At 47.7% G+C, this 23,077-nt stretch overlaps 1 protein-coding gene across 1 annotated transcript in view; it reads left to right on the top strand.

The window, feature by feature from the left end:
• Positions 1-23,077, top strand: part of COQ10B (coenzyme Q10B) — an 89,944-nt gene that overhangs the window by 42,546 nt on the left and 24,321 nt on the right. The window contains exons 2-3 of the mRNA XM_030209868.1: positions 6,505-6,651; positions 12,608-12,800. Coding sequence (XP_030065728.1) covers positions 6,505-6,651; positions 12,608-12,800 — 340 coding nt within the window. The remainder of the gene's footprint in view (positions 1-6,504; positions 6,652-12,607; positions 12,801-23,077) is intronic.

Here is a 23,077-nt window from a genome sequence, read left to right as displayed (position 1 = left end):
TTTAGGTATCCCTGGCTATTCCACAACGCTTCAATACGGTGGGATATCTACAGCACTGCCTACTTCATCTTCTCTATTCAATCTCCTGCCACTTGTTGTTGTTCCAGCTCTGTATGACTCCTGTTACTTGGGATCACGGAGTTCTTTCCTGATTCAGGGGTAGATCTCTATGTACTTGGGCAAGCTTAGTATGGACCATGCCCTCCCGCTTACTTTACTGTGAGGGGAAGTTGCAGTTGCCTTTGGCCAAGCAGGAACAGTGAGGTTCTGCATGTTGGCTTCAAGAGTTTTGCCTGTTTGTTATTAACTGTGTTTTCATCTAGACTTCAGAGCACCATTGCTTGGCTATTCGAAATACTGAACATTCCAGGCTGCACGATACCCTTAAGGGGCGGTTTACTTGGAACTGTTTTCTCTGTCTCCTTCCGCTGGTAGATGGACACAACCCATTAGTCTGGCCTGGTCTGGTATGATTAAAGGAAAGAAAATTATCATGTAAGAACATCATTTTTTCCTCTCGCACCCTCCATCCAGCATATCCTCTTGTTCTCACCTCCATCCAACATGTCTGTCACCCTACTCCCCCATGTATTCAGCATCACTGTGCCCCTCTCCCCCTTCCATGTCAGCATCTCTTCTATATCCCTGCATCTCTCATGTTCAGCATTACCTTCTCTGTCGCCATCCCCATCCAATGTCCAACACCACCCATTGTCTTCTTACCCCATGTCTATAATCCCCCAATATCCTTTTCCTTAGCATCCCTCCGGACCAGCCCAGAATGTGACTGATGGGTTGTGCACTCCTTCCAGCAGGTGTAGACTGAGAACTCGGACTCTTGAGAGAGCCAATAAGAGCCCTGGCCAGCTGTATCTAGATCCAGTATTCTCAGTCTCCACCAGGTGGAAGGAGGTGAATCCTTAAGTCTCCTTTCTTGTCTTTTTCCTCTTTTTCTTTTTGGCTATTTAATAAATAAATAATACAGTGGCTAGATGATAAGTTAGTTTTAAGAGAGTGGCGTTTGCCTTTTCCATTGCTTTTTCTATGCACCGGTTTCTCTTGCCTTTTTAAAGAGGCTGAGGCCCGTGTGGGTCTCCCTTTAGCCTCAGGGGTGTTACACTCAGGAGGCTGAGTTCCTCCCCTTTTCCTCCCTGCAGCGGTAAATGCTGCTGAAAACTGGGAGTGTACCTCAACCGCTTCATGGGAAGAGTACTTGAGATTTGGGAGAGACAGCTGTGTTGAAAAGAAAACAGAGCTTATTAAAAGCTGCGAACGAGCAGAGCAGCTTTTGTGCCACCAGTCTTATTTTTTTTTGTGCTGGCTCCAGTGTTGGGTGCACATTCCCCCTGATTAAAAAAAAAAAAAAGTGCTTCTGTGTATCGCGCTATGGCGGAGAAGCTCCACAGATGCTCGGTCTTCCAGCGGCGGGGACTTGGAGTTAGCGGAGCGTTTAAGTTCTGCACTGCTGTGGAGGTTTTGGACGCGGCTGGTCCCTCTCATTGGCTCCCATTGCGGTAGGTCAGCAAATTTCAGGAGTTAGTGTGGATAAACCAGCGTCTCCCGTTTTGGTGGGAAACTCCGCCATTTTGTCCTCCCAGGTCGTTTTGGGAAAACGGCTTTCCTGTCTCTTATCCCATACTATGAACAGTCTACAGTACTGCTGCTGCTAGAGCACTTAGGGAGTCCGGAGGGGGGGTTTCCCTCTGGAGCTTGTGTTTCAGATGTACTGGGCCTTTGTTTAAAAAAAAAAAATTTGGTCCCGTTTCACCTTTAGGAGGTGGCTTACGGAAGCAGGTAGCAATAAAAAGACCTAGGGGCTCCTGGGATCTAGAGGAGGATTTAATCTCTAATCCTGATCAGGAGATGCCCTCTTTTGAGGAGGAGGATTTTTTTCGGTGAGAAGATTTTGGAGGACTGGCGTCCTGTGGACTCAGGGGCATATTTTTTACTCCCAGGGGAAGATCCTTCAGTAGTGAGGATTTTTCACAAGGAGGACTTACAGGAACTCGTCTTGTTAGTGGTTACTACTTTGCATTTTGAAGATGAGCAACCCATGGCCACGGAAGGCCATAAGGTGGACCTTCTGATTAAGGACATTAGATGCCCAGGTAGACTTTCCCTATGCACCAGGATATTAGGGATATCATCCAGGCACAGTGGGAGGTTCTGGATTCCTCTTTTCATCTGGCTAGATCTATGGTGCATCTCTATCCAGTTCCCGATGCGGATAAGTCCCTTCTAAGGCCTCCAGTGGTAGATGAGGTCGTCTCGGCTGTTACTAAGCGCACTACAGTTCCAGTTGATAGAGGCACAGCTCTTCGAGATGTTCAGGATCACTGGCTGGAAGTTCTTTTGAAAAGTAGTTTTCATGTCTTTTTTGGCAGTGCAGGCAGCCATCTGTGGGTCCTTGGTAGCTAGGGCTTGTTTTCGGTGATCTGAAAGAGTGTTGGATAGACCTTTGGATGATTTGTCATTGATTGACGCAGAAGTGGTGATGATTGAGATGGGTTCCACTTTTCTAGCAGATACTTTGTACGATTTGCTTATGGTGTCTTCTAAGTCCATGGCCTTAGTGGTAGCTGCGCGGCATTCTCTTTGGCTAAAAGGTTGGTCCGCAGATATGGCTTCTAAATCCAAGTTGAGTAAGTTCTCATTTCAGGGTTCTTTTTTGTTTGGGAAGAGTTGGACAAGTTGGTCCGCAGTCTCGGAGATACCAAGGCTCCTCACCTTTCAGAAGCTTGGCCTAGAGCATCAGGTCGCGGCTTGCTTTCGAGTCATGGTCAGGGGCAAGATTTTAGTTGTTATAAGACAGGTAGAGGAGCACAGAGTCAGCAGTCTCATTTTTTCCAGAGAATTCAGTCTTTTCGGGGAGCTTGTAGAGGTGGCAGGGAGGCCGGAGCTTCTTTCCAGTCACCAACCCGTCCAGCCCAATGAAGGTGTCTGGGTCCAACCTCTGATTCCTGTGGGAGCTCATTTAACACAGTTCTATTGAAGGTGGACCCGGATTATCTCCAACCAGTGTGTGTTAGAGGCAGTTCGTGACGGGTACGGGTACGCCTTGGAGTTTGCGCTGCCTCTTCCAGACGCCTTTCTGGAGTCTCCTTGCCATTCTTGCCTCAAGGTGTGGCGTGGTCCGGTACACTCTAAAAGGCTTCTTGATCTGCAGGCCATTTGCCTGTTCCCTCCTTGGAGGTCAGGCAAGGTCGTTATTCCATTTACTTTGTAGTTCCAAAGTTAGAAGGGGTTTTCTTTCCAATTTTGGATCTCAAGGTGGTCAATTGGGTGCTCAAAGTCACAAGTTTTCATATGGAGTCTCTTCGCTTGGTCATAGTGGTTATCAGGTTTGGGGAGTTTTTGACTGCGCTAGATTTAACGGAAGCATATCTGCACATTCCAATTTGGCCCATGCACCAGCGTTTTCATTGCTTTGTGGTTCTGGGCAAGCATTTTCAGTTTCAGGCTCTGACGTTCAGGCTAGCTACGGCTCCACACACGTTCACCAAGGTCATGGTAGTAGTGGCTGCGGCGCTCAGGAAGGATGGTATTCTGCTTCATCCTTATCTGGACGATTTGCTGATCTGAGCAAAGTTGTATCGGGAAAGTTTGCAGGTCACGGACCGGGTAGTTCGGTTTCATTAGTCCCTCGGTTGGGTGATCAACTCTCTCAAGAGTTGCCTGGTACCTTCTCAGACTCTCGAATACCTGGGGGTGTCCTTCGATACAGTTCAAGGTCGCATGTTTCTCCCTTGGAGCAGCTTCTCGGTGGAGTGGTCTTTTGTACTTTTCATGTTCAGCGTGTATCATATGCATGTGTGTGACCGGAATAGTCCATGAACATGCGCATATGATACACTCCTTTAGAGCAGGGACCAAAGAGCAGCGGTTGCCATTTTTCAAGCTTCGGCATGCGTAGAACAATGCTTATCGTGAAACTGTTCAGCGTGTGTGACAAGCTAAGTGCTGGACTTTTTTTGAACTTTATAGTTTTGAAAGATATTGAATATAGGAGATTTTAGTATATTTGAACACAGACTTAGGGGTGGTTAGTAGGAACAAGAGACAGGGCTGACCTATTAGGTTCTTGATGAGTGACAAGTAATTTATTCACATTTAGAATTTGACACTTTAAGTAGAAAAATCTTTGTACAACCAGTATTAGAGTAGTTGTGAGAAGTTCCATGATAGAGAAAATTTATCCACCCGTAGATACGGTACCGTAGGTATCGTCTTGATATTGGGTGAGTTTACTACTCTGAGAATTTCTCTCTTAATTTTTATTATTATTGAATTGTCACATGCTGATTAGCGATCTGGAACCATTCTAGGACAACCCTCTCTTTTGCGGTTTTCCTAGATAGAATTGTCTCTGGTATTATACTGCGTGTGTGCCGGGCATTTTCCCTACCGAACTGCACATAGCTTTTCTGCTCATCTCATTGGCATGCGATTTCCTTTGAGCATTGATTGCTATTCCTTATTTGATAAGTTCAGTCCCGGCCATAAATGCACGTGGCTTTTAATGACGACACTTGAGCATCGGACCCAGTGTTTTTTTATCCCCGTTTAGTTCTTGCTAGCGTTAACTTTTGAAGGAGTTCTGGTTTAAAAACAAACAACAAAACAGAATGATCCCCTGTTCTACCCATAAGGGCAAGGAGCCAACTGCATCCCAACAGAGAAGGATTTGTTACATTTTGTGTGGGTGGAAAAAGGAGGGAAGAATGCAATGTTTGCTCTAAGAATTGGTGGTTGTGCTGCTGCATGTTAAAATTCAAGTTGAATCTCAGCACAAGGGACAGAGATGTCAGTTTTCCTGTCATGTGTCCACCTAGAACTAGGGTCTACCATATCTGCTGAAAAGATAAGCTTTTCTGATATGACTCTACTGTTCAGGCTACTAAACTGGCAGACAAATGTTTTGCAAGTAGTTTGCACAATTAACTCTAACTTTTGTGGCCTTGATGCAGCCTAGCCCACTCATGGGAAATGCCTGAATGTTGCACTGTGCCAAATTTTGTTTTTCTCATGACAGCAGCCAGTTAATTTTAGCTTCCGAGATATGAAATGTAGATGGCAGGGAAAGGCATTTACAGTGTAGGCATGGCAGTATTTCTGAATGCTAATTTATAGAACCGGGGTTCTCAGCTCAGTCCTCAGGACACACTAAGCTAGTCTGTTTTTCAAAATATCCACATTGAGTATGCATGAGAGATTCAGAGTAGAGAATGACCTGGGGTGTGGGGGACACAGCCTGCGGGGACAGAGCCTGAGCGGATGGGACGGGGATGGGGATAGAGTCCATGAGGATGGGGGCAAACTGTGTCCCCATGACATTTTCTAATTTGAAACCTGTTAATGAACTGGCCTGATAAATGTTTGAGTGATGCAGACCACGATATTGTGATTTTTTGGAAAAACAAGCAAACATGCTGGCCACAAGTAGCAAAATTTGCATGGGGGGATCCTGCATATTCCTGCTACCAGCACATCTTCTAAGAAAATGTCTTCTATTGCAGGAAAGACTGTGGAAGCCAGAAGAGCTAGATTGAGTCCTGAGATTGTAGATGACTTAATTCATCATAACAGTGCTTCATACGGCATATTTCTCCCCCACTAGGGCATACAGAACGGGTTGTAATTTGTACCCCTGGAGATTTTAACAGAGTGAATTAGGATTCCTTGGGGTAGTAGAAGTCAGCTATTGTTGGGGTTGGAAGAGTAGAGGGTGGTGGAGGTGGGGTTATTATAGTTGCTCGTTGATATTATTGTTTTCTGTTTGTGATTTATAAACAGTTGCACAGCATATTTGTTCCTTTTTATACTTTAATAAAAAGATTTAAATATAAAATCATAAGTATTCAAATGCTTCTGCAGATGAGGACAGAGCCCATGGGGATGAGATGGGGACAGAACCTGCGGGGTTGGAGACAGGGCATGCAGGGACGGTATGGGGACAGAACCAGGGGGATGGGGTAGGGATGGAGCCAGAACCCACGAGGATGGGGGACAAACTTTGTCCCCTTGTCATTCTGTAATTCAGAGATATTTGAGAAGACTTTAGCATTCCAAGCAGCTAATTATTCAAAGGATCTTTATAGGAATTTTTTTCACCTTCTCAATCTTATTTAGCATTTAGGAGACAGGTTAAAACACAATTATTCCAGAAATTTGTATTACAGAATGAATTGTAACTTTGGGGGGCCTAATTTTCTTTTCTTTTTTTTTTTCTTCCTTCCCAGATGATTGTTCTGGTTCTTGTTAGATTGTGACCCACTTAGAACTGAAAGGTGCGAGCAGGATTTAAGATCAAATGTTAATGTTCATTCAAATTTATCTCATGTATATTCATTGTGGATATTCTGAAAATCTGACTGTCTGGGTGTGTCCTCAAGACTGAATTGAGAATCTCTTGGTATCCAATAAAGATATTGAGGCTTTGAGTTGTGCTTTATATGGTGGATAATGGGTAAACCATACTGACCATCTCCCCCTCCTTGATTTCAGGTGCTTTGCTTCCTGCAGTATTCTGAATAGAGCTTCTGTTCTCCATACATCCAGACCTAATCATATCTGCTGGAGAAGAACTTTCTTCAACCTTGCTGGACCACTAATAAACAAAAGGAAGGAGTATTCTGAGAGAAGAATTATAGGGTTTGTATTTCTCAAGTACTAAGTAATCCAGGTATTGTCTAGAATTTTTCCCTTTCTTTCTTTAGTGAATAATTAATTGATCATGGATTTCTATGTCTGTGTTCTTAAGATCTCTGATCTATTTATAACTTACTCATCAATGTGTTTAGGAGAATGTATTTTTAATTGTTTCCATTAGAGCTGTACTGAATAGCATATTTTACTAGTTGGCCAAATACTGAATATGAATGAGCATTGAGCTTTAACATAACAAATAATAAAAGGAGCAATGCGAAATCGGAGATCAAGTGTTTATTTCAGTAGGATTTAGCACGGTAGTGCCCCAGATTATTCGTATTCAAATTATTATTCTGCCGAATACGAATAATGTATTTGGGGCCAAATCAAATATGAATATGTACAGCCTTAGTTTAAAGTCTTGGGGGGGTCCAATATTTTTAACAAACTAACCCCTCCCTCCCGTTTACTAAGCTGCGCTTGTGGCTGCCGTGTGCTAATGCCGACAGCCCATTCACATGGGAGTAAGGGTGTAAATTTTCCTATCCATTATCTCCTATGTCAGTCCCCTGAATGTAGCTCTGGTTCTTATCTATACTTCTCCCCTTATTCCTTTAACGGAAATTGCAAACTGCTTAGATTGGCAGTATATCAGATAAACTGAATTTGAACGGAGATCATGTGATATGATGAGCTGAGCAGCAGCTTTTCCCCTTATCTCCTGGCTAATCTCTGTGATATCAACCCCTAAAGCTATCATTGATGATTCCACCCCCCCCCCCCCCCCCCAAGTCTCAGCAGCTGATTCCAGTTTCCACTACTTTATGGCTATATTTTTTTATCTAAAGTGGCTCCGAAAACTTTTTTTTAATCCTTTTTTCCTAAGTGCGGCCTACAGCGCAGGTAGACTTTTAAAATGGCATTGGATGGGGCCCTCTGGCGAAGTCAGCGAGCTTTACCTTTGCATATTAACATTGCACAAAACTGGGATAATTTTCCTTTGAAAAGAGGCAAAGGACACTCTGCAGTATTTGGGAGTTAATTGTGGGAGCTCACACAGAGGATCTATACAGAACCAATTTGACACCCCTTCTAAAATCTGCATGAACATTTGAAAATATGGGGAGCCCTACCACTATTACTTTCAGGTTGAATATTTCTTCATAATGTGCTTATAATTCCTAGATGGCTCTATATTTTACAATCTTTACCCTTATTTATACAACTGTGGGATTTTACAGGTGCTTTTGGCTCTTCACAGATGTCTCACCAGGGGGAAGGGAGGGTGTGAGGACTGAAGGATTTAAATATCTATAACTTAGCATGTGGGATTGGATTTTCTCAGGGACTGATTTAAGCGCATTTCTCATTATACTCTAGTTGAGCTTGTGTTTAATTCTGGCCCTATCATCTGGATCATCTATCCCAGATACCAGTTTACTGGACATGTGGTGTGGAAATGAAAAATATGAAAAACTGTTGGAGGAGACTGCCATAGGCTTGGAAGTTCTCCTTTAGTATCCCCTCTTTTGCCTTTTGTTGGGAATTTAGAGTTTAGACCCGGTATAGACTGTGGTATGTTTAGTCGCAGGTACACTGAAGGCCTTAGATGGATGGAAAGGGAGGAATTTTACCCTTTGTTGCGCTTCAGGCCTTATATGCTATGCCTTTATCAGATAGCTTTGCTTTTGTTCAGGCCTAGCACTATATTTGCAGTTAAAGGTTCTAGAATTTGTTTCCATAGTGTGCTGTCTTGACCAGGTATTACTGCTCCATGAACGTACAGCAGTGAGAGTTAGTATTACTATGGTTCTCCGAGGACAAGCAGGCTGATACTCTCATGTGTGGGTGATGTCACGTCGGCCCCCGGAGGATTTCTAGCAAAATTCTCTAAAAGTCTGTTCTGGAGCGTTCCATCGCGCATTCGCGCATGTAGTTTTCTGCCTGTCGCACAGTCACGCTCCTCAGTTTCTTCTTTTCCGCGTCTGAGGAGACACGGAGTTCTTTTTGAGCACTTCGCATTTCCTTGCTCCCGGAGTAAAGTTTCTTCTCGTCTTCGTCGAAGACTGTGCTTTCCGTTCCTTTCTACGAGGACTGTTTAAAAAAAAAAAAATCCTTTATTTTTCGTCGCGACCATGCTAGGTCGCTCGGTCGGGGTTGTTTCCTCCTTGCTTTGTCATGTCATCGAAGACGCCCAGCGGCTTCAAGCCATGCGCCCGCTGCAACCGGACCATCTCGGGCACTGATCCGCACTCCTGGTGCCTTCAGTGCCTTGGGCCCGACCATCTTCAGAGGTAAGTTGTGCCTAAAAATGGAAAAGCGCACTCAGATCTCCAGAGAGGCCCAGAGAGAAAAACTTTTTGGGTCCAGTACCTCGGCGTCGACATCGGTACCGTTGAGGGCAGCTTTGGCGTTGGGAGACCAGGTGAAGGCTGCTAAAAGACCAATGCACGCTGGGAGCAGTGATGCATCGAGCGGGTCTCCACCCGCCTTGGCGCCTCCTGCTTTGCAGGCCCCCCAGGACTGACCTGTATCGGACCCGGCCCCGAGGAGGCATGTGGATTCCACATCCTCCTCACCTGTACCGAGTAGTCTCGACGTCGGGCGAAGGCCAAGAAGCACCATCATCGTTCTCATTCTCGACGCAGTACCGGGGAGCTCTGGGTCGTCGAAGCATTCGGCACCCGAGAAGCGTCGACGCCAAGAGGATCGCTCTCCCTCTGTGATGGAGGTGTCGACGCGACGGTCGTCTGGCAGCCCGGTACCTCAACATCGTCGTCCTTGGCACCGGAGTGCATCAATGCCAGGCATCAGAAGAAGCATTGACATCAATCCCCCTCAGCACATCCTACCGGGAGCACTGGGGCAACGAGGGTTTCACCAGTCCCCGAGAAGCATCTTTGCTTGGAGGACCACTCCCCCTCAATACATGAGGTGCCGATGTGTGGGTCTCCACACAGCCAGGACCAGGCACCTGCTTTGACCCAAGCAGATTCAGCAGCACCTCAGCCTTTCCTGATGTCGGCCCTCGATGAGCGCCTCCAGGCCTTGCTCCCAGAGTTTTTGGCGGGAGTTCTTGCAGAATGCATCGACGTCTGGGGTGTTTGTGCCAGACGTCGGTGGAGTATTGCCACGATTTGGCTACTCTTATGTTCATATTCCTCTAGCTTCAGTCCTGCATGGGCATCAGCCTGCGGTGAGGACTCTGCTGTTGCCACTTGTGGTCTTGTTGTCAACTGCGTCCCGTGTTGGCACACCCTCGACGTCGGTGGAGGAAGCTTCACAGGAATCGAGGCCGGAGCTGACACCTTGATGCCCCTCTCGTGGGGAGGGGGGTGTTATGGTATCTCTACACCGAAGCAGGCTCGGTCTCGGCTCTCCCACAAGGAGATCTAGGCTGACACCGATGAGGACCACTGATGAGAATTGGAAGAGGATCCATGGTACTTTTTCAGAGGAGGAGTCCTATGGCATCCCTTCTGATTCCTCCCCTCCACAGGAAAGGAGGATGTTTCCACCTGAGAGCCTTTCCTTCCTCTCTTTTGTGAAGGAGATGGTGGCTGCCTTCGCAATTCCTTTGGAAATGTAGGACGAGCCTGGGGCCAAGGTGTTTGAATTCCTGGACTACAGCTAGAGAGGCTGTGATGGTTCCGCTTTATGAGATCTTACAGGATGTTCAAGTGAAGAACACCCCCTGGCAAAGAAGCTATAACCCTGGATTCTTTTGGGAGTCCCATCTGTTAGTCCCTCTCCCAAGATTGACACCTTGTACCGACTTCAGTCTTCCCCTGGGTTTGATAGGCCCCAGTTGCCTCATCATTTCCTGGTGGTGGAATCCACGTTTTTGCAGTGCTTGTCTTTCACTTCCAGGGCTTTGCCCTTCAGTCTCACCAAGAACGTATATCAAGGTGATGGTGGTGGTGGCGGCGGCTTTGTCGGTGCCAGGGAATCTGAGTTCACCTGTATCTCGACAACTAGTATTTTGTTTGTTGTTCTGTTCAGACAGCGTGGCAGCGATACAGTTGTCCATCTTCTGCAGTCATTGGATTGGATGTTTAATTTTGAGAAGAGCAGACTAACTCCATCGCAGATGCTGGAGTATCTGGGTGCTCTATTCGACATAGAAAGGGAGAGGGTCTTTCTCACAGTGCGCAGGAGGTCGAAGCTGGTTTTCAACAGATTTGTCATCTCCTCATTCATGGTAGGCCCAGGGTCTGGGACTATGTCTAGGTTCTGGGTCCAATGACAGCAACAATGGAAGTGGTGCCATGGGCAAGGGCTCATATGTGGCCTTCAGAAGAGTTTGTTCTCATCTGCTGGTCTTTGGTGTCACAGATCTTTAACTTCCTTGAATGCTGGTTGTCACCCAGGACTATTTGACCATCAGTGCTCCCTTTTTCCGATAACACAATGGGAAGTGGTGACAGTGGATGCTAGCAAGTTGGGTTGGGGAGCTCATTAGAAGTTCCATCTGAGAACTCTGTCCTTGGAGAATGATATCTTGGGGGGGGGGGGGGGGGGGGTAGGCTGGGACATCCCATCTGGGAAACGTACACTAGTTTTGCTAATGTTTCAGATCCTAATAATAGTTCTTTACAGTGAAAATAGTAACTTGGAACGTGGTGGTGGGGGATTAACTTGCCCATTTAAGTGCACAAAAATCTTACAACACCTTCAACGCCATAAGTTAGACATTGCTCTTATATAAGAAACATATTTATCTGCCCTTGAACATGCTAAAATTAAAACGTGGTGGGTTGGAGACTGCAAAGCAGCAGCAGCATGGGGGAAGAAAGGGGGGGTGGCCATTTTATTTCGGAAAGGGATAGCGGAACAAATTCAGACTATGTGCAGACCCAAATGGGAGATACCTGATCTGTGTGGCAATGGTAGATCACCAGACAGTGATATTTTGCAACATTTATGCTCCCAACCAATTTGACCGTAAGTTTTATAGAACTGTGACTGCCCATCTTATGAATCTCAATATGGCATCTTTAGTAGTTGGGAGAGGGATGACTTTAATTTTTGTATGGGACCCAACAGTGGATAAATCCCTTCCTAGAGCTTCGGTGTATCTCTACTCCAGTAGAGGTTTACCTAATATGTGCCATCAGTTGGAGCTAATAGACTTATGGCAGGTGCTCCACCCTCAAGAGAAAAACTATACTCACTTATCTCGGGCACACTCCACACAGGCTTGGATAGATTATTTGTTGATTTCCAGCTATTCGGGTTGGTGGTTACGGCGACTATAGGGTCATATGTTTTTTAGATTGTAAGCTCTTTGAGCAGGGACTGTCCTTCTATGTTTAAATTGTACAGCGCTGCGTAACCCTAGTAGCGCTTTAGAAATGCTAGTTAGTAGTAGTAGTAGTATATGTTATTTCCGACCATGCTTGGGTATGGATGGATTGGAGTCCGAGAAGAGGTGCCCAGCGGGGTGGTCACTGGGTTTTTCCCTTGGAACTCTATAAAGATCCAGTCTTTCAAGACAGACTTCTTAACTGGTGGAGGGATTATAGAACCCACAATATGAACCACAAACCTGATCTGATAATCTACTGGGAAGCTGTGAAAACTGTTTTGTGGGGGTGGGAATTATTAGTTACACCCATCTTGTCAGGAGGGCTAGAGACCAGGAGATCCTGCGATTGGGCTGCCAACTATGTGTGGCACATCAGCAGTTTGGTCACATGCATAACACCGTGCATAAACAAAAGGTTTTAGAGTTCTAGGCTTAATGTTTCTAAATGTGTTTATACATTTGGCCAAATGTGACCTGGTTAACTGTGCTGCCAAAAACTGCAGACTATATATAACTGTCCTTAGCGCTTTCATCTTCTGGTTGCTGTTGTACTGCGGCCCAGGTGTAACCCACAAACCTGCTGGAAAAAAAAAAGAAAAGAAAAAAGGCAACAGGCCCTGCAGATTTAACTGCCCTGTGTTTTATTTTCAGATACTCTATGCAGGAAATATATGAAGTGGTAGCAGTTGTGGAAGAATACAAACTTTTTGTACCTTGGTGCAAAAAATCAGAAATACTATCCAAACGAGCTGGGTACTGCAAAGCGCATTTAGAAATAGGATTCCCCCCTATGATGGAGAGGTATACATCAGTAGTTACTCTAGTGAGACCACATTTGGTTAAGGTAATCTTTTTCTTTCTTTCTATTTTGTTTTCTTGTATTACTTGCCTACTTACCCCCCCCCCCCCCCCCCCCCCCAATTTTATTTAGTAGATATTTCTGTGTTGTGTGAGCCAAGTTGTTTTTGGCAGGATGCACATATATATTTGAATTCTAATACTGTTTTCACCTGAATTTTGTATTGGGTAAGTAACCAAACGGTACTTACCCAATACAGTGGTTCATGTGCTCCTGGAGATGGCCATTAGAACATGTTTCTTTAGGTCATGACACTGACGTGTTTTGTTTTGTTTTTTAATATAAAGCATCCACACACAAAGATTGAAGTACATTTGAGGCCACATAGGTCTAATCTTCAGATGTACTAAAACATTTAGGATTCCCTTTTCCTAAAGCTTAGTGCACTCTACTGGACATCAGCACTTGTTAAATGCTTCATGTCCTATTATATACCTATGGACCATGCGGCACTTGACGCATACTAATGTCATTAATGTGTGCTAAGCTTTAGTAAAAGGCCTCTTTACTTTTTTTTTTCCTTTTTAATGGAGTTATTACAACCAACAGACTCCGCTCTTCCTCTAGATCTGTACTGCTACTAATGCTGCACTAGTGCAACATTTCCCAACTTGACAAGCCCAAGGCACACCTGTAGTAACAAAAGGATTGTGCAGAGCAAGCAGCATGTCCACGAAGAGGACTCGGCCTAAAAAAAAAAAAGCTAGGAAAGTGCTGAAAGCCACATCGGAGGCTGGAAGGACAGGGATAGAGTGAAGTACAATGTGTGCACTGCACAAAGCAGGGCCCAGCTTGTTTATATCTTACATGGTGCCTGTTAACTCTCACACTCCAGGTCTCCACTGTATCTAGGAAGGAGAGAAGCATGTGGGACTACACATGTGCTCAGTTAGAAATCTGATGCTGTTAGTATCTTGTGGCTCTGAGATCCTGAGAGCAGAGCCCACTGTGCTGGTCTTGACCAGAGTGCTGACTGGTTTGTGTCACACCCGCTCCAGATCTGAAGGCACACTGATTGGGAAACACTGCACTAGAGCATGCATGCACTCCTTTACAGAAATAATTTATATGACAAGTTAAAATATACAAATTATTCTCCTATATATATAATGGTATTTTTCTCCCCATTCTTTGGTTGTTTTTGATGCATGTATGATGAAGGTAATTTTTTAATGTATCGCATAAATGCCAGACACAATGAAACAATGGTATATACAGGCATTCAATAGGTCCTGAGTAAGGTACTGGTCCTGAGTAAGATTGCCTTTTTTTTGTTTTCTTGTACTTGAAAAATGTTTATTTAAGATAAATCAGGTTTTTAAAGAAAGATTCCTGGTCTAGGCTGCACCATTCTGGACAAGTGGGTTATCCCTTCCTACCAGTAGATGGAGGTAGAAAAAAAGCTAAGCTTTTCGAGAACTCACCGGTATAACCTGCTGGTGCATTGAGAGAGTTCAAGTATTTTTCTCTACCTTTAGCAGATAGTAGGTGTGAAGAAACAGTGTGTTTTTAAGCCTGCAAAATGTATTGGATATTTTCCTGTCAGTTAATTCTGAAGTGTATTTCTCTAGTTTGCCCAGCAGGTCTGTACATGTTTATGTTTAAAGCTGTTACAGAGGACTGACTGACTCTTTCTTAGTTAGCACATAGATAATAGGAAGTGCCTTGCAGTGATGTAACCAGTTTTTATTTGAAACTTGACTGTTCTGGACTCTGTTTGGCCTGGAGTTTTGAAATTACCCAGCAATGGCTGGCTGTTGCTTCAGTTTCAGCCCGGGAGAAGAAAGAGAGAACTCTTTGCTGAAGCCCTGTAAAAAACAGTTACTTCCTTGTCATCAAGCAGATGCAGCCATTACAGATGGGTTGTGTCCATCAACCAGCAGAGGGAGATAGAGAGCACACTTTTTTCAGTGCCTCATACCAGCTTGCTCCACTGCCTCTCCTTCAGTAATTTCTATCTCCCCTAGCAGAGTGGTTGTAGCATCTTCGAGCTCCATCAAAAATCTGCCTGGAGGTGGCTCCTGGCTTGCCAGTTGTTAGCCGGGGTGTTGGAGGCTATAGCAGCTTCACTTTAAAGGCACATAGGTTCGCCCTTTCCTTGCCTTACCCATACCTCCGTGGATGTGGACACATTGCTTAGCTTTCCCTGTCCTTCCCCACCAACAGTGGATGCAGGCACATAGGTTCGCCCTTTCCCTGCCTTTCTCACTCACCTGAGCCTCCGGAGTTCTATTTACCTCTGCTTTCCTCACAGCGTTAAAAAAAAAAAAAAAGGAACAGAGGTTTTTCCTTGCCTTTTTCTGTGGGACTGGAGCTGTGATACTCGGTCCAGTGAGGTAAGAGTGTTTTCTGACTCCTCCGGGGTGGGCCCGCGATCGGGGCGATTTTGGCGCAAACCGCCATTTTGAATTTTACCGCCGTTTTTGGCGATGACTGCAGAGAATGTAAAGCGCTGTTCCAAGTGTGGCAAGCGCAGATCAGCAGCGGAGCTCTGTAAATCGTGCTGTACAGATGTTAGAGCCGGCCCGAGCATGGCGAGCGACGATTCTTCGCGCTCTGAGCTGGCAGTGGACGCCATTTTGAATTTACCACATGGCGCGACCTCTGCTGAGACGGAGAGTCCTGAGCCCGGGGGGGTGGCCTCGGAGTGAGGCTGATATGAGAGCTACTAGCCTCGGCAGAGATCCGGGTGCCCAGGGTGAGTTTTTCTCCCCTGATTCTGTCTTATTAATGCATAAAGCATACATGCTTAAAAGAGCTCTCCCACAAAGCCCTGCAGGGGCCTCTTCTAATGCCCCCCCGGTGGATTCTAGCCTGGGTATGCCCTCTGAGGCGTTATTCCCTGATAATTGACAGAATATGAAGTGCAGAAGGGCTCATTCCCCTTCAGAGAGTGCTGCACCTCCATTTTCCCCCCTGTGGTCGGGCTGTGAGGATTCGGAGGACTCTGGCAGGCCTTCATGGTCTGAGGAGCCAGAGTCTGGTGCAGAAGTGACTCAGGATCTAGACGATCCCTCCGCGGTGAGGATTTTCCACTGTGATGAGCTGCCAGCGCTTATTTCTGATACCCTGCAGGCTCTCTCTATTGAGGACCCTGACAGTGGCTCAGCCTCCTCTGTGAATCCTAGGATGGCTAGTACCAAAAAGTCTGCTCGAGCCTTTCCTTTGCATGACTCCATCAAAGAGCTTATTTCGGCTCAATGGGCTGACCCCGAGGGACCGTTGAAAGTTTCCAGGGCTATGGGGCAATTATATCCTCTGAGTGAGGAGCATATGGCTCGCTTTGCTATGCCTAAAGTGGGTGCCCTAGTCACAGCTGTGACAAAGAGAACTACCCTCCCTGTTGAAGGAGGTGCTGCCCTGAAGGATATTCAAGACCGTAGACTGGAATCAGCACTTAAACGGTAATTTGAACTTGCAGGTCTCACTATTTGGGCGTCTGCATGCAGTTGTTATGCTGCTAGAGCCTGCCTGGCTTGGTTGCAACAGGCAGTGGAACAGCCCGGTGATGGAGCGGAGCCCTTTTCAGATGTGGCTCCGCGGATGGAGTCGGCCTTGTCCTGTCTTGCTGACGCCCTTTATGATATTGTCAGAGCTTTGGCTAAACACATGGCAGTAGCAGTGGCGGCTCGCCGTCTTCTTTGGCTATGGCATTGGGCGGCGGATATGGCCTCTAAGCAAAGGTTGGTGAAGTTGCCCTTTCAAGGCCTTCTCCTGTTTGGTGAGGAGTTGGAGAAAATTGTGAAGGGCCTGGTTGAGGCTAAACCCCAGCGCTTGCCTGAAGATAGGCCTCGGCCTTCCTCTAAGGGTGCGGGGGTCCACTCATCTTACAGACCTCGCTTCCGTGAAGCTCGAAGGTACCGCCCGGGGCGTTCTGCTGGGTTCACTTCTCATGCTCGTTTTCAGCAGAGGAACTCCTTTCGCTCAGACAAACGTTCCGCAGCCGCTGGCTCAAGGCCTGGAGTTCAGGGGCGACCCTCTCAATGATGGTGCGCCGGCCCTCTCCTCGAGTCCTGTCATCGGAGGACGTCTTTCCCTCTTTGCCGAGGAGTGGGCCAACATTTCCTCAGATCAGTGGGTCTTGGACCTGATCAGAGACGGTTACAGAATAGAATTCCACGCCCCTGTAAGAGACGTGTTTGTGGAGTCCCGATGCGGTTCTGCCGCCAAACAGGCGGCGGTAGAGGAGACTTTGCAAGGTCTGATTCAGATAGGGGCCGTGTCCCCGGTACCTCCCGCCGAACACGGCTGCGGATGCTACTCCATCTACTTTGTGGTGCCGCGAAAAGGAGGGTCTTTTCGCCCTATTCTGGACTTAAAAGAATTAAACAAGTCCCTGAGAGTGCGGCATTTTCACATGGAAACCCTGCGCTCCGTCATTGAGGCGGTACAGCCAGGAGAGTTTCTCACGTCTCTGGACCTGAAAGAAGCTTACTTGCATATTCCAATTTGGCCCCCGCACCAGATGTTTCTGAGGTTTGCGGTGATGGGAAAGCATTTCCAGTACCGGGCCTTGCCTTTTGGCCTCGCCACAGCTCCCCACACCTTTTCGAAGGTTATGGTGGTAGTAGCTGCCTTTCTAATGCGAGAGGGTATTCGGGTTCACCCGTACCTGGACGACTGGCTCATTCGAGCAAACTCTGCTGCAGAGAGTCAGCATGTCACAGCCAGAGTGGTCTCAGTACTTCAATCTCTGGGCTGGGTCGTCAATTTGGCCAAAAGTAACTTGACCCCCTCGCAGTCTCTAGAATATTTGGGGGCCAGGTTCGACACAGCTTCGGGGTATGTGTACCTACCCGAGCAAAGGCGGTGCAAGCTTCAGAATCAGGTCCGTCTGCTCCTGAGGATGCCCCGCCCGCGAGCTTGGGACATTGTCCAGCTGCTTAGATCGATGACGGCCACCATGGAACTGGTGCCCTGGGCGAGAGCGCACCTGAGACCTCTACAGTATGCTCTACTCCAAGGATGGTCTCCAGTATCTCAGGATTATCAATGCAGACTCTCTTGGCTCCCTGCGGCCCGACTCAGCATGGAATGGTGGTTCTCAGACAGCATGCTGCAGTGAGGAATGCCGCTGGTGCTCCACGATTGGTGCCTAGTGGTGACAGATGCCAGCCTGAAAGGCTGGGGCGCACATTGCAAGGGGAAGCATGCCCAGGGTTTCAGGCGCTTCTGGCCTTTCAAGTGACCCTGGAAGGATTGGCTGTCAGAGTGATGTCGGACAACACGACAGCAGTGGTCTACATAAATCGACACGGCGGCACTCAGTGCAGAGCTCTAGCCGCGCAGGCCGAACAAATTTGCCACTGGGCCGAGCTGCATCTACAGTTTCTGTCGGCAGCTCACATTGCAGGTCAGAGCAACGTGCAAGCCGATTATCTAAGCAGGCATCAGATCGATCCAGCGGAGTGGGAACTTGCAGACAAAGTATTCCTGCAGATATGTGCTAAGTGGGGCAAGCCCGTGATGGATCTAATGGCGACAAGCACCAATGCCAAAGTCCCATGCTTCTTCAGCAGACGGAGAGATCCTCGCTCGGCGGGGTTGGATGCCTTGGCTCAACCCTGGCTTCCGGGCCTACTGTATGTGTTCCCTCCGTGGCCCTTGATAGTGCGAGTGCTCCTGCGGATTCGGCTGCATCCAGGAGAAGTGGTTCTCGTCGCCCCAGATTGGCCCAGGAGGCCTTGGTATGCGGACCTCCGACAGATGCTTGTAGAGGATCCCCTTCAGTTACCTCTGGTTCCCAACCTGTTGTCCCAGGGTCCGGTGACCATGGAGGACGCCGGCCGATTTGGTCTTATGGTCTGGCGATTGAGAGGGCGCAATTGAGAGACAAAGGCTATTCAAAAAAAAAAAAGTAATTACCACTCCAGCAAGCCCGCAAGCGTTCCACTTCCGTGGCTTATGCCAGGATTTGGCGCCAGTTTGAAATCTGGTGTGCTTCTAAAGAGATCACACCCCTGCGGGCTCCTGTCTCGCCGATTCTGGTGTATAAAAAGGCTTGGCCTATAATTCCCTGCGGGTGCAAGTGGCAGCATTGGCCTCCCTGCGTGGCAAGGTTGAAGGCGTCTTTAGCTGCTCATCCAGATGTGGCACGGTTACTTAGAGGGGTGCTTCGGCGCCGTCCTCCCGTGCGTGCACCTTGTCCAGCGTGGAACCTGGGGCTAGTGCTGAAAGCCCTTCAGGGTGCTCCCTTTGAACCGCTTCGGCGTGCTTCAGAGAAAGATTTGACACTGAAGGCCGTCTTTTTAGTGGCCATGACTTCGGCGAGACGGGTGTCAGAGCTCCAGGCGCTGTCCTGTAGAGACCCTTTTCTGCAGTTTTCGGAGTCCGGGGTCACGGTTCGGACCGTGCCTTCCTTCTTGCCTAAGCTGGTTTCAGCGTTTCACCTAAACCAACCTATTTTCTTTGTCAAGGAGGAGTTTCCAGAATCTTTTGGCAATTGCACCTGTTGGACGTGCGCAGGACTCTGCTGCAGTATCTGCGAGTTACTAACTCTTTCAGGACCTCTGATCATCTGTTTGTTTTGCTATCAGGGCCTCGCAGAGGGTCTCCAGCGTCTAAAGCCACTATTGCCCGCTGGCTTAAAGAATATATCTTTTCAGCTTATTTGCTTGCCGGCTGGCCTCCGCCTGATGCCTTTAAGGCACATTCCACTAGAGGAATTTCCTCTTCTTGGGCTGAAACTGGAGCACTCTCTCTTCAAGAGATTTGTAGTGCAGCAACATGGGCTTCTAAGCTCTCTTTTGCCCGACATTACAGGCTGGATGTGGCTGCCAGGAGGGACGCACATTTTGGAGCGCAAGTGCTGGCACGTGGTGTGGCTTGTTCCCGCCCTATCTAGGGATTGCTTTGATACACCCCATCTGTAATGGCTGCATCTGCTTGATGACATGGAAGGGAAAATTAGGTTCTTACCGTGATAATTTTCTTTCCTTTAGTCATAGCAGATGCAGCCATGATCCCTCCCTGTCTGATTGCTATCTGCTGTAAATCTATTTCAGGTTCTGTTCATGTTTCCTGGAGATTCCGTCCTTGGGAGAAAGTCGGAAACAGTCTTCAGGATTCTTGTTCAATTAAAGGAGGATGACTTAATTCCCTCCAGTTTCATGTTTTGGAGGATGAGTTTATTCCCTCCGGGAGGATGAGTTTATTCCCTCCAGTTGTGTCTCAGTGGAGGATGAGTTTATGTCCTCCGGGAGGATGTTTCATTCCCTCCATTCTGAGTTAATGCCCTTTGTTGTAGGGCCATCGTTCGCTGTGAGGAAAGCTCATGTTATTCCCATTGCGGTTTGCTATACTGCAATTACTGAAGGAGAGGCAGTGGAGCAAGCTGGTATGAGGCACTGAAAAAAGTGTGCTCTCTATCTCCCTCTGGTGGTTGATGGACACAACCCATCTGTAATGGCTGCATCTGCTATGACTAAAGGAAAGAAAATTATCACAGTAAGAACCTAATTTTCCCGTTTGATAACTGGTAAACAGCTATATATGTCCTGATCTCTTCAGGTACGTTCTAGGAAGTATGCAAGTGTTTAGTTATTGTTATGATTGATCCTTATTTCAGTTACCTGTTGTTGTTTGCCAGTTGCACTATTTTGTTCCACTGTTCAGTATTTTTCAAGAGAATAAACATAATTGTTTGTTCACCCTGTTTGTCTGGACTGATAAAGGATCCTGGTGGTTTGTGTGTTGGGTCTGTGAGTGCTTTCTGGGAACTGTGGGACCACTGGGAGTATGGCTCCAGTAACCTAGAAATCACTGGGGATAATTGGACCTGAGTGGCTGCGGGGGTAACCCCAGGTGGTTGGCTAGGTGTTTTGTGACAGTAGGTTACTTAGGCTGGTGCTCCTGGTCCCAGCCTAGCTCCATGCTCTGTTGGCTGAGGCTGCACAACGTAGTTGATACTGCTGCTCTCAGGTTACCTGATCCCCCGGATTGGACCTGGTTGAGCACAGAGCCATGGTCTGCTGCCCCCAGTAGAACTTTTCAGCATCCACTGGGAAGTCTGTGGCTCGGTCCTTTGAGACCGTGCCAGGGGGCGTGGATCCCCATCCCTCATAACCCATACACCTTGTTTGGGTATTTTCTCCAAGGGCTCCCCCTACTGCTCCCAGGCACTTGAAGAAAAAAAAAAAGATGAATCGGTCCGGCCTGGCTAGCTTTATTCCTCTTTTTAGAGAAATTAAAGCTATTTGAGTTATTAGAAAAAAAAAAAAAGGCTCTGTGCCTTTAAAAAAAAAATAAATGAGAGGTTGGAGTCACACCCACTGGGAGCAGGGGAACAGCTGAGGTTCTGAGGTCCTGGGTTGACCTTGCTAGTGGCAGGGAACAGGTCTGCATGCACCTGCTTTGGCCCTGAGCATGCCTGCAGGCAGATGCTGTGCAGTCTGTAAGAGCCAGTGGCTTAGTACAGCTGCCCACAGTCCCGATGTCTTCAACAGGAATGGTGGCTATTTTGTCAGGTTTAACCCTTTTCTCTCATGCTGCTTTTTTACAGCAGGAGAATCTACAACCCCACTGGGGCTTGGGTGGAGGGTAGGGAGCATGAGTGTTCCACCCAGCTCAGGCCTGCCTGTGTGGAAGGGGTCCTTATGGGGCCCTCAGGGGCCCCTACCTTTTTTTTTTTTAGCTGTCCCTGTTGGAGGGTCTGTTGGTATCTCCAAAGCGTTTCTCCTTCACAAGACCCTCACCTGCATGATTTTGGCATAATTGAACTTGTCCAATGGGGGCTCTCAAGGGGCCAGAGCCCTGGAACGTTTGTACATCTTCACTCCCAAGGAGATACAGCAGTACTTGGGTATATCCTAAGGTGGACATTCTGGTCATTGCAGTCACCAAGAAGATGGCTGTTCTCATTTAGGGGGATTCATGTCTCCACGAGCTACAAAAGAAGGGGGTAGAGCAGCATTTTCATTTTGCTTTTTCTTAAGGAGCCTCACGGGTCCAGGCCACCATTTGGGGCAGCTATGTGGCCAGGGCCACACTCTGTTGGTTGCTGAAGTTGGTGGAGTCTCTGGAGATTTCTTGACTGGAGTCTGGGGTGGCCTTCCTGGCAGACATTCTTCACAATCTGGTCCGTTTTTCCTCCTGGTATACAGCTGTCTCTCTGTTGGGGCGGTGCTGGCTGTGGCTCTGACATTGGGTGGCAGACGTGGCCTCCAAGGTGCTCCTCAGTCATCTCCCCTTTAGGGGGCACTTGTTCGGGGAGGATATGGGAAAGGCGTGAAGAGTAAGCTGCAAAGTTAGTCTCATAAATGCAGGCTCTGTGAGCTCCTGTCTCCCAGTGTTTGAGGCTACCTTCAGCTTGTAGGCTTTGAGGCAGCAACCTTGGAGGTAGTTCCTTAGGCAAGGGTACACATGTGGCCTCTTCAGTGACCCTGTTGTCTAGGTGGGCTCCGGTCTTGCAGGACTTTGAGTGCCTGTTGCCTCTCTGCCAGGGTGCAAGCTAGTCTGGACTGGTGGGACTGTGTGGAGCACCTTTTTTTTTTTTTTTTTTTTTGTTGAGGGGGAATCTCCTTGGAAGCCCCTCAGTGGCCTCCTTGGAAGCTACTCAGTGGCAGAACCAGGCAGTGGCATTGGCAGCTGCGTGTGTCTGCTGTTGGGCGGAGACGCACCTACAGCACCTACAAGCCCCATCAGCAGTTCACATAGTGGGCAAAGACAATGTCAAAGCGGACTTCCTCAGCCACTCCCAGTTGGATCCAGGGGAGTGGGAACTGGGGGGGGGGGGGGGGGTGGAGGCCTATTGGCTCATTCAGGACCATGGGGGACTGCTGGTGTTTGACTCAATGGCCATGAGCTCCAGTGCCAAGATGGAGTGATTATTCAGCCACCGGAGGGAGGCAGCCTCGCAGGGGATAGATGCCCTGGAGTAACTTTGACTGGCAGAGGAGCCCCTGTATGTCTTTCCTCTGTGGCCTCTGATAGGCTCTTGTGCAGAATTGCATGCCATCCTCATCTGGTTCTTCTGATGGTTCAGGCTTGGCCTCTCTGACCATGGTATGCAAACCTAGTTTGCCTCCTGGTGGCTGAGCCTCTGGCTGTGCCCAGGGGCAAAGCGGCTCCTGCAGCAAGAACCAGTGAAAATGGAAGATCTGGATCCCTTCTGGCTTACGGTCTGGCCCTTGAAAGGCAGAGGTTGGTGAGGCATTGCTCCTTGTCCGCGGTAATTTCCACCTTGATTGGATCTCAAAAGTCTTCCACATCCTTGGCTTATGTGCAGGTCTGGAAGGTCTTTGATCAGTGGTGTTCTGAGTGAA

Source organism: Microcaecilia unicolor, chromosome 7 (assembly GCF_901765095.1).
Source record: "Microcaecilia unicolor chromosome 7, aMicUni1.1, whole genome shotgun sequence".
Classification (NCBI taxonomy): domain Eukaryota; kingdom Metazoa; phylum Chordata; class Amphibia; order Gymnophiona; family Siphonopidae; genus Microcaecilia; species Microcaecilia unicolor.
This window is presented reverse-complemented; position numbering and strand designations above follow the sequence as displayed.